The following is a 16,757-nucleotide window of genomic DNA, read 5'->3' as shown; positions in this document are numbered from 1 at the left end:
ACCAACAGGAGGAAAGAACAAAGAGAAACAATAGGAACCATCGACACGAAACAGGAGACAACAGCACTCATACGCTCTCTGCTGTAGGCCTAAGATGAAAAAGACAGTGCTGGCAGCCCAGCTCTTTTAGGGAGTGGCCCTGAGATCAGCTTTTGACATGCACAGAGAAAACCGTTTTATGGTAAGACCACATGTCTTTTCTTCCGTGCATGGAAAAGCTGATCTCAGGTGGGGCATACCAAAGCTGACCATTGTAGGGTGGGAACATCGGTGGGCTGATTACATTAAGTGATCTGGGAGAACATGCTGTAGCACTCTCCTCCCAAAAGCTGCTTCTGCTGATGCATATGTGTTAATCTTATAGTGTTTAATAAACATATTAGGTGAGGCCCATGTAGCTGCTCTACAAATCTCTGTGATAGATGCGTGGCATGAGAATGCTGCCGATGTGGCTGCTGCCCTAGTTGAGTGGGCCACTATCCTGGCCGGTTGGGCTAACTTTAGAGAGGTGTAGGGCAGTGTGATACATGCCTTGATCCACCTAGTGAGCGTGAACGCACTTTCTTCCCTAAAGACGCTGGGTGGAAGGAGACAAATAATCTGTCTGATGGAGATGTTTTGTTTTAGAGATATACACTTTCAGGGCTCTTTGCACATCCAGTGAATGCCACGCTTTCTCTGTGGGGTGAATGGGATTAGAACAAAAAGAAGCAAGTACCAGCTCTTGCTGACAGTGGAAGGTAGACAGTACTTTAGGACGAAAAGAAGGGACAGTACATAGGACTACTCTGTCCTTATGAAACACACAGAAATTCTTGTCAACAGGCAGAGCATTCAACTCAGACACTCTCCAGGCCGAAGTAATGGCCACAAGGAACAAGACCTTAAAGGATAGGAGACGTAGGGAAATTTGACTCAGGGGTTCAAAAGGGGGCTTTTGTAGGGCCGTAAACACTTTGTGTAGATCCCAAGTTGGGTAATGATGGGTCGTGGGAGGTGCTGATGCCATTGCCCCACATAGAAAATGCCTGAGTAATGGATGAGATCCCAGTGGTTTCTCCGGAGATGTAGACAGAACCTCCAAAAGAGCTTCTGAAGCCTGGCATCTGAGAGTGTTTGGCCTAAGACCCAAGGACAAGCCATCCTGTAGGAAGCAGAGAATGTAGTTTATACCTGCTTTCCTTGGAATTAAACCCTTCTTTTGTGACCATGTCGAGAAGGCCTTACATGTAGTCTCATATATTCTAATTGAGGCCATCATAGTTTCCACCATTTGAGCTGGAATGCCTCATTTTAAGAGGTGTTGCCTCTCAAACTCCAGACATGAAGCACCAGCCATCCCGGGTCTGGGTGAAGAAGCTGTCCCTGTGACAATAGGTCTTCCCTGAGGGGAATTTGCCACAGAGGATTGATCGACAGATCGATGAGTTCTGGGAACCAGGGTCTCCTTGGCCACCAAGGAGCGATGAGTAGAACTCTTGCCCTCAGATCTTTTGAAGTACCCTGGGAATGATCGGATGAGGTGGGAAGGTGTACAGTTGTCCTTGGGACCACTGGGACATCAGAGCATCTATGCCTTCTGCCTCTGGTATCACGTATTTGGAGAAAAATCTTTTCACCTCGCAGTTGAGGTGTGTGGCAAATAGGTCCCCCTCAACTCTGCCGAAGCGTCCCACTATTTCCTGAAAGGCCAATCGGTGAAACTTCCATTCTCCCTGATGCACCTTCTGTCTGCTGAGCCAATCCGCATGGCGGTTGTCCTCCCCCTTGAGGTATTCTGCGAGGATAGAGTCCACGTGTGTTTCCGCCCACTGGAACAGCAGGGCAGCTTCCTTCTGTAGTTGTGGGGAGCGTGTGCCTCCCTGATGATTCAAATGTGATTTGGCCAATACGTTGTCTGTCCTGACCAGCACTGCCCTCAACCGTTTGATCTCCGCAAAGTGCCTCAGGGCTAGCCAAATTGCATGAAGCTCCAGAAGATTGATTGGAAGTACTGACTCCTGTGGTGACCAAGTCCCTTGTATCGCAAATGGCTCCCCAGCCTGTCAGGCTGGCATCTGAGGTGATCAGGGTCCATGGAGGGTCCTGGAACGGCAGTAGATTGGGTTTGTGCGCCCACCATAGCAGGGAGCGACAGACCACTAATGAAAGTGCTACCTTCCAGTGGTCGCAATCTCACTTTGAAAAGGCAGTAGCACCCACTGGAGCGGTCCAGAGTGGTGACGTGTCCATGGTGTAATCTGATAGGTTGAGACCATCAACCCCAAGATACCTGCCAGATGCATAAGATCCCCTGAAGACAAAGATAGGAGCTGTGTGACAGCTGTAATTATCTTGTCTACTCTGTCTTGAGCTAACATTATGAGTCCCTACTGCGAGTCTATGGTGGCCCCCAAATGTATTATGCGGTGGGCTGGACAAAGCTGGCTCTTGGTTTGGTTGACAAGGAAGCTGTGATCCTTGAGGCATGCTAGGATGATGTGCAGATCTTTCCAAGCCCTGTGGAGCGATGGAGACCGGAACAGAAAGTCGTCCAGGTAAGGAAAGGTATGGACCCCCTGTGTCCTGAGGTGTGCCACCACAGCAACCACGATCTTCGTGAATACTCTGGGGGCATACACCAGACCCAAGGGCATGGCCCTGTACTGAAACTGATCCTTCCCACCGCAAACTGGAGGTAAAGTCTGTGAGGCTGAAAACCAGGGACATGCAGATAGGCCTCCTTCAGATCGACAGATGAGAGGAAGTCTCCCTTTCTCAATGTCTCCTTGATGGACAGTAAAGTTTCCATGCGGAACCTGCAGCATTTTATGAACTGATTTAAGTTCTTCAAATCGAGTACTGTCCTGAAAGATCCATCTTTTTTTGCAATGGTGAAGAATACTGAGTAGATTCCTGAAAACCTCTCGCCTGTTGGAACGGGCTCTATTGCCGCAATCTGCAGAAGGTGGGCAATCGCTTGAAGAGTCCTTTTCCGCTTGTCCAGAGACATTGAGAGGGGGAGGGGATAAACTTGGTTCGAGGGAGAGAATTCTAGCCTGTCCGTAGCTGAGGGTGTGCAGTACCCATTGGTCCGAAGACGCGTCCCTCCAGCGGTGGGCAAAGTGTTGAAGGTGTCCTTCCACCTGAGGGAACCTGGCATCAGAATTGATGCTTATTCCCCAGGACTGGGATCTAAAACCCAATCTACTGGGGAAAGGTTGTTGGCTTTTAGACAGGGTACGTTGCCTATTCCAGAAGGGAAGGCTGGTATGGGACTCCTTTGCTCTTCTGAATGCCCTGGAGCCTCGAAAGGACTGGGAGGGCAAATAAGGATGGAAAGGTCTACGGAAGAATCTTTTGTCGTCTCGTTTTTTCGCAGAAGGCATAGCTTTCTTCTTTTCCTTCGACTCCAAAACTGTAGCTAGGGCATCGTTGCCAAATAGTTTGCCACCCACATAGGGCTCAGATGTGAGATTAGAGCAGGCTGCAGTATCGGCCTCCCAATGGCATAACCATAGAGTCCTTCAAGTGAAAACACTCACTGCTAATGACCTTGCCGAAAACTGTATGGCATCCATGGATGTATCTGCCGTAAAGTCATTGCTCTCGAGATTTTCAGAAGAGACTTTCGGATTTGAGCCGGATCCTGCTGCGGGCCATCCAATAGGTCCTCTAGCCATAGTAGGGATGCTCTTGCAAAGACCGAGGAGGCTGCTGCTGCTCTGATGGAGAGCGCACTGGCCTCATGAATCCTCTAAGGCCTAGATCCAGCTTACGCTCTGACAGATCCTTGAGGAGGGCATCCGAGTCTTCTGGGTTCAAGGACAGATTTAGTAAATTGACTATGGGGATGTTGAAAAGAGGAACCTTGAATTGGTCCATGATGTGTTGTTCCAATGTATAGCATTTGTTGGCAGTTGCAACCGATTTCTTGAACTGCAGTGGGGCATCAAATTCAGACTTGATCACTTTAGGCAACAGTGATGGAAGTTTCAGTACCCTTGACTTCTAGATGCTGAGGGAGCTGGAGGATCTTCCAGAGAATTTAGAGTGTCCATTGCCTTGCACAGGAGTGGAAGGAAATGAGCCTCCTGGAAAATCCTATTGGTCACTACTTCCCCTGACTCCGAATCTCCACTCCATTCTTCCTCATCGAGGACAATCAGCTCGTTGTCTGGGTCCACCGTTGCCTCCTCCTGAAGTTGAGGATGTCTGCCCTGTGAGACGGCATAAGGGTCCTGTGATGCCCTGCCTGGTGGTTGGGGGGCATTTGAAGAAGAGCGGAGTGTAGTGAGGCCCTGTGCCACTTGCGCTCCTGAAGGTGGCAGAGTGGGTGCTGTGGCTGGTGTGTCCTGTGTGGGGTGTCGAGCCTCAGCCGCTGATGTGGAAAGATCTATGGCTAGATCCATTAGGAGAGAATCTCTCAGCTGTTCCTTTAATTGTTGCAGCATGTGCGGTGATAACTGAAACTGTAGAGGTTGAGCATGAGAAGAGTGTGGGTTGTGCACCACCCCCTGAACATGGAGTTCCTGACGTGAAGAGGGTGAAACGAAGGATGCTTCACTCCTCTTCTCCTGTAACACTTGATGAGACGTAGCTGTCTCGAGGAAGCCTTCACACGCCTCAGGAGAAGATGATGTAGAAAAAATTGCCTCCAGGGTGGGCTGGAATTGGGTGCCTTCCTCCTCAGACAGGGATTCCAGGTCCCTCTGTGACCTGCACTTGTTGCTATGAGCCTCCTTTGGTGCAGCCCCCTGTGCATCACCAGGCCGTTGCCTGTTGTGACTGGTTCCCCTACTTCTCTTAGGTGCCAGTCGTTGTGGAGCCATCCTGCCTGTGACAGTACACGCCTCAGCCACCTCGTGCCTGCTGGAAGAGGGGCAGGTTATGGCTACCTCCACCTGGGATTCAATAGAACCTAAAGGCCCTAGGGTCTGATTGGATAATGGTGGAGGGACGACTTCCATTGTAGTGTGAGGCTGAAGTGACTTAGGTTTCTTTGGTGGGTAGTCCGATTTGCGTGTTGCCTTCTCCATGGGTGCAAACCACGCTGTGGGTCTTATGGGGGCTAAGGGCTGTGATAATAGCTGGGCCAGGTGCTGACAAGCTGCGGGGGGGGGGCAAATATGCTTCCCCTGTGGCTGCAGCATCCCACTGAGGCCTTCCGCGGGTGAGAGGATGGAGGAGTGGGTGGCAGGCACTCGGCATCCTGAGGAGCATGCTGCAAGAGGTGTCCCCACTCATGCCGTGAAAGGAGGAGGCTGGTCAAGTGATTGCTGGTAGGCAGGCACAGATGCACCTGAGAAATGAGGCTGGGGGGGGCAGAGTCCAACAAAGAAGACAGTGGTCTCGCAGCCAAAGTGGTGGGGCGGCTGCTTTGCGGTTGGTTAAGCGCTGCCACACAGTCTGAGGGGGGGAGAAACGTCAAATGACAACCCCCCCTTTTTTAAACAAGACACATGTAGGAAAACAGTAAAGGAAGGAAAAAGTACAGACACACAATAGGAAAAAAAACACCAAACTATACAGGCCTGAACGCACAGAGGAGCTAGATCAACCGTTCTTGGTGGAAGGCAGAAGAGAAACTGAAATAAGGAGCTGCACAGAGCAGGAAGTCCTTGTAAAAAAACCCCAAACAACTCTTTAGCACTTTTCTGCCTTCAACCGCTAGGTGGAGCTAGCTACCCACACACCTGAGATCAGCTTTTCCATGCACAGGAGAATTTATATTTATTTGTATTTCCTCTGTCTGATTTTTGAAGTAAAAATAATTTTAAAAAAGTACAGATAGCAGGCAGCATCTTGCAAAGGAAGAGATTCCTCTTCTAAGATGGTACCTGCTTCCAGTATGTCTATTGTTGTTGTTATGTGCCTTCAAGTTGATTATGACTTATGCGACCCTATGAATCAGCGACCTCTAGTAGCATCTGTTATAAACCACACTGTTCAGAGCTTGTAAGTTCAGGTCTGAGGCTTCCTTTATGGAATCAATCCATCTCTTGTTTGGTCTTCCTCTTTTTCTACTCCTTCTGTTTATCCCAGCGTTATTGTCTTTTCTAGTGAATCAGGTATTCTCATTATGTGTCCAAAGTATGATAACCTCAGCTTCATCATTTTAGCTTCTAATGACAGTTCTGGTTTAATTTGTTCTAACACTCAATTATTTGTCTTTTTCGCGGTCCATGGTATGCACAAAGCTCTCCTCCAACACCACATTTCAAATGAGCTAATTTTTCTCTTATCCGCTTTTTTCATTGTCCAACTTTCACATCCATACATAGAGATCGGGAATACCATGGTCTGAATGATCCTGACTTTAGGGCTCAGTGACACATCTTTGCATTTGAATCACCAGACTAAGATGCATCCAGACTCAGAGGATGGCAATAGTAAACCACCTGTGCTATGAATCACATCTTCACACTTGCTACTGTACTGTGACTCTGTGTATGCTTTACTGACTTAAAATGCAATTCGGATTGAAGCTGGTTTGGGGAAAATGCATTAAAATGCAGTATTGCATAAGAAACAATACGATGGATATGGATTGTGGCTAATGTCATGTGTACACCACTTCCAAAACCAGTGGTAGGAACGCACTGGATACAGAGTACATGGGAGTGTGTACACAACCCTGAGAGCCCACAGGAAGCCACATAGAAACTTTGATGAAAGGATATGGATGAATCTCATTGTATTCTTCATTAGGGCATGTGCAAAGCTACCTTTTAAAAATATCTAATATATGTCTACTTTGTGGTAAAATTAGGATTTCAATAAATGGGGTGAGGAGGGGAGAAGAGAAACAGAGTTAAAGAAAGGCAAATGACACCTAAAAAGAAGAAATCTGTCACGCTTGCAAGTTTTGCCTAGCAGTTTACCATGACCAGGACTTTCTTACCTAAAACAACACCAAATGATTCTGGGAGTACACGAGGAATGTTTTCGAGCAGCCCTCCTCCAGTGATATGGGCACATGCCTTCACGTAACCTGAACGAAGAACTGGCAATAGACTCTTGCTATAGATTTTAGTGGGTGTAAGCAATTGTTCTCCTGGGGACATAAACAATTAAAGAATTATTACACAAAAGAATGATCAAACAAAAAAATGCACAAGGAGGCCCAACATAAACATTGCTTCATCTGTTAATTGCATGAAAGATTCTCTGCATTAATTGCATTGTGCTGCTGGCCCTGCTTCAGACATTGCATGGCTTTCTCTGCCCTGCCTCAGTCTGGGTGCTTGCACTCAATGTGTGGGTGTCTGAAGTGGGGGAAGGGTAGGAAAAGTCTACACACATAGAACTCTGATATGCATAGGCTTCCACAGGAGCCAGAACCTTGCATGACTGGGGCTCTGACTTGCATGGGAGGTCTATGCACATAGGCATGGACATTGCAGGGGGAAGGCCTAATACATGGAAGTCAGGGGAGGACCAAGGGAAACATGGACCCCTTTTGCATGATTAACACCTGAAGGGGGCTAATGAAGTACAAATATCACATAGGTATGCACAGAAATGGAAGAAATGCATATACTTATCTTTCTTCATTAGTTGGCCTTTGATATAAATCAGGGATGGGAAACCTTTTTCCACCTGAGGGCCAAATTCTTTCATAGGCAACCATCTGAGGGCAATGCCAGTGGTGGGTGTGGCCAGAGGCAAAAAGTGGCTGGATCATCGGATGCGATTCTTGCCTTTCTACTGTAGGCTACATTCATGCCACGCAAAATTGAGAGGTTCTTTACATACACACCCTCACCTCTCCATCCAGGCAAGTAACAAGCACTACCAGAGTTCAAGGACATATTCCAACCAGTTAAAAACACACTCAGGAGGTGGGTGGGGATGAGTCAGTCAGGAGTGTGGCATGAGAAGGGGCCTCAGGAGATTCCCTAGAACTGGATAGAGGCCTGTATTTGGCCCCTGGGCCCAACATTCCCAAACCCAATATGAATCCTTTGATGAAACGACCCAAAAGAAAATGTTCCAATAACTGAACAGATGATGACCCAGAAATTGTTCCTTGTGTTGTATTCAGAAGAGGAAAATATTGTACTTATAGAACTTACCTAACGTCTGGTTACTGGAACCACCCACCGAAGGTGAGGAAAAATCTAAAGAGGACTTTTCCACAATCTTTCTCACAAGGCTAAATCCATTGCTGTGAATGCCAGAGGACGCTATTCCAATAATCGCATCTCCATCCACAACCCTGTCTAACATGGGAAGCATCTGGCCCCGCTCCACAGCACCAACGGCAAAACCCGCTAGGTCATACTCTCCCGGTGGATACATGCCAGGCATTTCAGCAGTTTCTCCTCCTGAAGCAGAAGGGAGATAGGGAAAGGCATTGTGGGTATTAGACGAAAGCACTAGTGACCATTACAGGAACTCTTTATTTCCCAGATTCTTATCTACATTGAAGTATAGCAAACACAGCATGTCACATTATTAGATTGTTTTGGCTCTCTAAGGAATAGCACATAGGAACACAGGAAGCTGCCTTAGACCACTGGTCCATTGAGCTCAGGATTGGTCCACACTGACCGATAAAAGCCAGGAGTGCTGCTAGGAAGGGGTCATTCTTAGCCCTATGTGGAGATGCTGGGGATTGAACCTGGGACTTTCTGCATGGAAAGCAGATGCTGTACCACTGAGCTACGGCCCTTCCCATGTTGTGGATCATGCCAAGAAAAAATGATCCAATTTGTCCCATTTTAATTTTATTTTTCTAGAATTCTGCCAATTCTAATAAAGAGGAGAAATTATTTAATGACCGGGGGGGGGGCAATTAAGCAAAGAACAAAAGAGTTCCAAAAGGAACAATCTGAACGGCAGTTTCCTTTTAAAAGGAAAAGGTCATCCTCTAAGTGCCAAGTTACATAAGCAGGAGAATCACATGATTCTTGCCATTTATTTATATTTTATTGATTGATTAAAATTATATCCCGCCCTTCCTTTGAGAAGGAGCCCAGGGCAGTACCACTTCAGACTGCTAATGTGTATGTCTCTGTGTGTGGGGAGATTCATGTGTACGCAAGCATCCTGCACACAGAAAACTAACATGTCAGGGGAAAAGGACAGGGAACTAGTCCAGCCCATCATCTCTTTATCTCTTCAGAAAATTCCCTTTTTCAATTTTCCCCACTCATAACACAGTGCACACTGTGACAATGCACTGGAAATTCAACATGCAAATTTATCTTTGGATTCATACTAGTCAGGCACAACACATGAATCATCTTCAATGACATTAGGTTTGCTTTTAGCTGAACGGGAGAACCTGAGAAATGTATGACTAGAAGGAATGTTTGATCATCCATACCAAGGAGTGCACATCCTGCCAGTTTACAAGCTTCAGCTATTCCAGCTATGATTGCCTGAGCCATCCCAATGTCGAGTTTTCCACAGGCAAAATAGTCAAGGAAAAAGAGGGGCTCAGCTCCCTGAGCTAGGATATCATTGACACACATGGCGACCAAGTCTTGACCTATTGTGTTGTGCTTGTTGCATAGCTGTGCAATCTGTAATGAGAATTAGAGAAATCACATCAGAACTTTACAAGACTTAAGAACATTAAGAGCCCTGCTGGGTCAGGCCAAAGACCCATTTAGTCTACAGTGTTTTCACAGTGACCAACCAGATGCCTATGGGAAACCCACAAATAGGACCTGAGTGCAACAGCACTCTCACCACCTGTGATTCCCAGCAACTGGAACTGGGAGTATGTCCAATATCTGAAAGATTCCATATTTATCTGTCATGGAAGGCAGGCAGGTAACAAAACACCGGAGACACTGAGGTGCTCTTGTGCAACTCCCATTTATGTTAAATGGGCTTAGGAAAGAGACATTGATGGTAGATTGTGCCCTTGGTTACTTTCTCCAAAGTATAATGGACATTCTTTAGTTGCCAGGCCTCACAGAGCAGTATCCTTCTATTTACCATCCTTGCAAGGTTCTCAAACTGTTCTCAAAGGATTGCATCCAGTGTTGTATGAGTGGAAGGGAAGCTCACACAACTGACATTTCTATTCCTCCTCCCCCCTGCACTCCTTGAAAAGCCTGATAAGGTTGCAAGTGGGAGGGGGAATTGCCTCAAACCAAGCAGAGGAATCTTGTAGTTCACTGGTTTCTCCACCTGATTTTGGGCAATTCTCTGCCTCCCACTGCAGCCCCGGGTGACATAGCCCACAATGTTTGGTAGGTCCCCTGATCCTCTGGAGAGGCTTTCGGGGGGGGGGTTTACATGGGGCTGCAGGGTGGGATAGGAGGGGAAGGGAAAAATTGGTTGCAGGGGTGGCCTTCCTCTCACATAATGCTGGATACAACCCAAAGTTTTTCGCGGCATGAACTGCACCGTAATCATGTGTCACCACTGGAGGTTAGGATAAGCAACAATGGAACAAATGGAACCAGTGAGGGAACAATGATAAGAAGTGCAAGGCACACTGAGTAGACAGCAGCTAGGAAATGGAGCAGGGAGACAGGGTTTGGGGGTAGAACTGGCATTAGTACGTTTAACGAAGTTGAACAAGTAACTGAAGGAAGTGGTGGCGGCAATGCAAATTTCAAGAATAAGGGAAAGAAGTGCACGCTGCCCGGAGGGGAGCTGACCCCAAGCCCTTGGTCCAAGAAAGCCAAACACCAAGGGGGCCCAGCAGATATTTTTTAAAAATGGAATATATACTGGGGGGCAGGGGAAGTAACCAGTAACATTTCTTTATTATTTTATTTATTTATTATTTATACCCCGCTTTTCTTTTCATGATAGAAACCCAAGGATATAGCAACATGATGAAGCTTGCTCTCTTTCGCTCTCTCTGGACACAAGGAAGAGCAGAAAAAGATAACATATTACTTGAGATCATTTTTAGGGGGAGAACTGTCAATCCAGAAATGATTTTCTTGTGCTGCCTTACACCAGGTCACAATATTTGTGTCTCTAGCCCAGTATTTTATACTTGGACTGGCAGCGGCTATCCAGAGGGTCTCAGACAGTAAGAAGTCTACCTTCTACATGCTACATGATCCTTTAAAATGGAGATGTCAGGGACTGAATCTGGGACCTTCTGTATGCTCTATCACTGAGCCATGGTCTCTGCGCAAACTGCAACGGCAAATTTTATAAAGAACCAAGCATTCAGTTACTATGTAAGATGTCAGTTGTCAAGCTAAAATCTGCAAAAATGTATTAAATACCATCCCTCCCATTACCTTGAGCTTTGTTCCAACACCATCAGTTCCAGATACCAAAATTGGATCTCTATATCCAGCTGCTTTCAAGTCAAAGAGGCCAGCAAACCCTCCAAGCTCAGCATTACAGCCTACCAATCAGAAAAAAAATGGACTTGTTAACATGATAGAGGTATGTTTGGGACTGCTAGAGAATTATTTGTTTTCCTCTTCTTCAGATCTGGAAGTAACACTGCAGAGGAAATTGGGCTGGTAAAATGGACAAAGTATTTTCCTACCATGGAGCTCCCTGCTGTGTAAATACTAATACTAATAATTTATATTCTTCCCTTCCTCCCAAAGGAGCCCAGAGCAGCAAACACATCAACAAAACATTTTTTTTAAGAGGCATCCTAAAAAAACCAATCTAAACACAACTGCAGATAAAAACATTCTTCTACATGTTCATTCTTCTACAGCCAATCAGGTGGAACTAACAGCTAAGGTGAGGGATCCCCCCATGATTCAATGTCTCTTTTTACACCACTTTTAACTTGCTCTACAGTGCTATCCAATGCACTTTTACTTGGAAGCAAGTCCTACTGTGTTCAATAGGACTTCCTCCCTAGTGTGTTTACCTACCTGGAAGAAAAGCTCACTGAAGTCAACAGAACTCAGACACTGCTCTTTCAACCATCAATTTAATCTTCTTGTTAAGAAATCTAGATGCTGAAATCAGTAAAAGGACTGCTATCCAGGATTACAGATATGCCAAATGAAATTATTTTCTAAAATATATTCTGTAAATCCAATTTGTAGCACAATTGTGTTCCGAAATCTGGCTAAGCTGGATACTTAACCTTGTCTTACATGTCTTGCATTGAGAACCCAATAGTTGTGTATTTTTACAAAATAGTAAGGTGTATAGGTGTCAACAAATCAGTTGTTCATGAATTTATTCTACGAACATTTTAATTATAATGTATAAATTTGCTCTTACCTGGCCTAGATGTGTCTGCTGCCAAAGGTTTAATTTGCTGAACCAAGGTGTTACCAGCTGCAATATCTACCCCACTGTCTTTATAAGTCAGGCCTCTAAAAGGGCAGAACAGCCAGTTGTCAATCAACTCATACATATGATCCACCTGCAGTAGTATTTTCCAGTGTTAGTGTAGGGTTGTAAGAATTAACTGGAATCTTATGGCCCTGCTCCTGTGACTTCAAGAAGTATGGGCAAGAGACCTGAACTAAGAGAATGTGTTCTGAAAGGTCTGACTACGGAGCTCAGTAGCTCTATACCAATGCTTACAATTCATGTGTTCCTGGCATGTGTGGTGTCTCAACTTGGGCTAGTCCAATTTTCACATTCTCAGCTGTGCATTACAGTGACTACGTGCTATCAAAAGCATAGGAAACGACACATAAAATGTGTCCTAATTTGGAGAGGGAGATGTCCTTAAGATGCTGATGTATCAGTAGTTTATAGTGCAATCCTAATATGTCTACTCAGAAGTGAGTCCTACTGAATGTAATGGGCTCACTCCCAGGGGATTAGGATTGCAGCCTTAGTTGACATTTGAACCCACAACTGCCAGGTCAAAGTCCAGCTTCTGTCAAATGGATCATGCTGACTTTTTCAAACAAGAATACATTTTCTGGGCAGCTGCAAGCAAATCAAAAGGGATTTACAATGTAACGAGCAGATCAATAAATGTAACTGCATATACACATCTGGGGATGTTTTTCTACTAAATACTTCGAGCTTTAAAGCACATATGTTACCTATGTCTGAAGAATATTTCATCTGAGACAAATCATCAAGTAGCTTCATAAATGGAGATGACCTTTATCTGAGGATTGAGTTGTTTTATGCAATAGCCCAAACCAAAGTGAATTCTACGGAAGTTTGGGCCTCATGACCTCTCTTAGCCTTTGGCTGAGGCCCTAGAACAGGTCCTGTGACCTTCCAGATGTTGCTGAACTACAACTCCAATCATCCCTGCTCATTGGTTATGCTGGTTAGAACTGATGGGAACTGGAGTTTAACAACATCTGGAGAGTAATATGTTCCCCACCCCTGCCCAGAAGCAAATACTGAATAATGTTCTAGTATCTTGTATATAACTTATAATACCTGTTTACAGCTATACATCATCTTCATCAGGGTACATAAATACTGCAACTAAGCCAAAATGTATTTGAGTACACTGATTTTTGTCAATTTAATTTCCAGATATAAACTCAAATACATGAGCCATAAACTTGGGCTTAGAACTTCCATAGAAATAAGACTACTTACATTTGACCAAATCTTATCTAGTCTATTTTGAAAATATATTTCACCTCATTGGATAGAGTACACTACAAAGATTCATACCATTTACCGTTAATTATCAAATACTATACATTCCAGAGTAATAAAACTAGATACTGTGTCATTTTAGTAACTTTATTGTATATACAAAAGACTAACATTACAGTATATGAATACTTGATACCGTATTATTTCAGCTTTATATGGTCTATTTCATATATTATAGAAGGCTGTATTATCAAAAGGGAGTATTTCTTTAATAGTTTATAGTTGGTGCCACTGGTCACAAGAAGCTCTTGACTAGATCAAGCCTGCTTTCACACATGGGGCTAATAGCGCTAGTTTACCAGATTAAAAAGGTAGCGCTTCGTTCCATATTTCAAAAATCCCTTTCACACTGCAGTACCTGTTATACCGGCATTTTACGCAACAGTCTTTCACACACAGAGCAAAGTTTTTCTCCCCCCCCCCCTTCATTCGGCCTCACGCGACACCAGATGAGCTGGTTTGAGGCCTGTTCTTTTGGTGTGTGTGTGGGGTTTTGAAAGAGGCGCAATTGCGATCAGCTGAGAGGCACGACAGCGCAGAAGCAGAGGCTCTAGTTGAGCACAAGCAGCAGCAGCACAGGCTGCTCTCTCAGGAGCACCTGGGATTGGCTGGGAGGCGCGGCAGTGGCAGAGCAGCAGCGCATGAAGGCTGCATGCTGGGAGCGCTGTTGGTAAGCACAGGAATGCACTGCATGCTGGGAGGGCTGTTGGTAAGGGCAGGAATGCACTGCATGCTGGGATGGCTGTCATGTGAGCAGCGGCAGCTAGTGCAAAACTCCCACAATCTTCCGGTTTCCCAGCCTGCTATCAGAAATTTTCAGGTATCATTTATTATGGAAATTAGCGCTAAACTTCCAATACATTCCACCAGAATTCCGGAGCTACCCGTTATGTCGTGTGAAAGCTCAAATTTTATACGCAAATTAACAGGAAATAAATCGTCAGAATAACGGAATAAAGTGCAGTGTGAAAGGGGCCCAAGAGGCATCTGCAAAAAAACAGCAAGAACTTATCTGCTTCCAGGTCTTCTACTGACAGAAACATTTGGGTTAAAGGTTAGACTAATTTTGGTGGGGTAGCTATGTTAGTGCAAGATAGCAATTGATGCAGTTATTATACTGGTATAAATGTCTTCCCTCTGCTTGATGCTTATAGGAGTAGCCTCCATAGGTACCTCAAGTGTCTGTATTGGAAGATTTTCACGTATACTAGGACAGGGATGGAAATGATTGGAGTTGTAGTCCAACAATACATGGAGGGCCACAGCTTCCCTGTCTCTGCTCTAAAGCCCAAGTATAAGAGCTGCTTCCATCCTTAACTTTTATTTCCCTCAAAAATGGATTTAACTCATAAAATTTTGAAATGAAGTGAAGTCAACGTGTCCACTCTTAAGCATTTTGGGTGTATCAAGTTTATGTAGGTGCACGCTGCTGTTTTCATTCTTACCCACTAGGTCTCCCCTCACTAACACATCTACAGCACAAAGGAAAACCCATTTTAAAGTGCCCTTTCCAATGAATCATAGACAATGTAGTTCCAAGAGGTCACGAAGAATTCTCTTTGAGAGTCCTAACCTTCTCAAATATAGGACAAATAAACTGGTTTAACACTGTGGTATAAATAGCAACTAGGAAAAAGAAAGTATAAACTATCTCATGCTTGTTCATCAATGTTTTAAGTCTTTAGTAAAGAAATACTGATTCATAACCCAATCGTATGTAATCCTAGATCTCTGTTGTTGAGATAATACACAAGCATACACGTTAAGAATTGTTATATGAGGATATTGTGAAATACATGGATACAGAGTTTTACTAAATCATGCAATAATTATGTAATGATTTGCATGAATTATGCCTTCTATTTGGCACATATTCTTACTATCAGTCTTCAGCTTTGCCTTCAGATAGATACCTGGATTCTTTAAGGAAGGCTATAGCCCGATAACCAATGTCCTTTCTATAAATGGCCCCTTTGAACCGAATGATCCCAACTCCTCTGTTGGCTTCTTCCAGTGCAGTGATGAGGTCCTTCTTGATAGCTGTCACAGTAAGGACTCTGCCACCATTGGTCACCACTTTGCCATCCTTCATGGCTGTGCCTGCATGGAACACCTGCAAACCTAGCTGTTTAGCCTGAGGAAATCCTATAGGACGACAAAACAGTATTTTTTAAAAAAAGTTTGCTGAAAACTTGCCATATATCTATTTTGTAAACAGGAAATTATAAATATACTTAACAAGAAAACAAAATGGTACTAAACGGAACCATTAACAAATAAAAAAGTTTATGAAAAAAAGGGGTGAATGACTAAGAACTGATCAGTCTGAAAGCTCTATGACAAGGGTAGCTTATAAGTGGGCTTCCTAAAATTCCTGGATTACAGCTCCCATTGTCCCTCATCAGTGGCAATGCTGGCTGAAGGTGATGGGAATTGGAGTCCAACAACATCTGGAGGGCCAGACGATAGACAACCCTGATCTATGAAATCACATCCCCAAGTCATTCTGTGACTTGATTGCCTACAGAAAGCCACACAGAAACTATGGTGGAAGGGTATGGATGAATCTCATTGGACTCTTATTTAATTTGTTTATCCCACCCTTCCTCTTAAAGCAGCCCAGGGCGGCAAACACATCAGTGACAAAACAATACAATTAAAAATAAAATAAAAACATGTGTAAAACCACTTAAGCATGTAAAATTCATTGCTTTCTCTGAATAATGTGGGATGAATGTATGTCTTAGTCCACTTGCTGGCATTTGCACACACAAAAAAGAGGACACAAACAAAAGCGCCCACCCACATGTAGACTTCCTCACTCTCTTCCACCTTATCTTGTTCTACACATTTGGTTCACTACAGGGCTGGGCAAAAGCATATCTCCCAATGGCCAGCCTATCTGTTGCTTCTTGCCTTTTGATAAGGTGCAGCTCACCAAGCTATGCCATAAAGACATTCACATGGCCATACTTTTTGCAATGGGAAATGACACAGAAAGAGCCCCAAAAGACCTGTCTGTAGGAGAGACAAGTGCAGTGAGGTGGACAGAGTGTCAGACTAGAAATGGAGAGATCTGGATTCAAATTCCTGCTCAGCCACAAAGGCATTGGGTGATCTTAGGCCTGTCACTGCCTCTCAGCCTAACCTACCTCACAGGCTTGTTGCAAGGATAAAAGGAGGGATGGAAAAGAAACACGAATGCTGCTATGTGGTCCTTGGAGGAAGGGGAA

The 16,757-nt window shown here is 44.7% G+C and overlaps 1 protein-coding gene across 3 annotated transcripts in view; it reads right to left on the bottom strand.

Moving 5' to 3' along the window:
• The window catches only part of GART (phosphoribosylglycinamide formyltransferase, phosphoribosylglycinamide synthetase, phosphoribosylaminoimidazole synthetase), a 68,972-nt gene that overhangs the window by 12,994 nt on the left and 39,221 nt on the right, over positions 1-16,757 (bottom strand). For all 3 annotated transcript variants that reach the window (XM_061627772.1, XM_061627773.1, XM_061627771.1), the window contains exons 11-16: positions 15,438-15,669; positions 12,163-12,257; positions 11,205-11,314; positions 9,314-9,512; positions 8,058-8,309; positions 6,884-7,036 (exon numbers count right to left, since the gene is read on the bottom strand). In XM_061627772.1, coding sequence (XP_061483756.1) covers positions 6,884-7,036; positions 8,058-8,309; positions 9,314-9,512; positions 11,205-11,314; positions 12,163-12,257; positions 15,438-15,669 — 1,041 coding nt within the window. The remainder of the gene's footprint in view (positions 1-6,883; positions 7,037-8,057; positions 8,310-9,313; positions 9,513-11,204; positions 11,315-12,162; positions 12,258-15,437; positions 15,670-16,757) is intronic.

The sequence above is a fragment of the Rhineura floridana genome, chromosome 5, assembly GCF_030035675.1.
Source record: "Rhineura floridana isolate rRhiFlo1 chromosome 5, rRhiFlo1.hap2, whole genome shotgun sequence".
NCBI classification, from domain to species: Eukaryota; Metazoa; Chordata; class Lepidosauria; order Squamata; family Rhineuridae; genus Rhineura; species Rhineura floridana.
The sequence above is the reverse complement of the archived record's forward strand: the minus strand, read 5'-3'. Positions and strand labels throughout refer to the sequence as shown.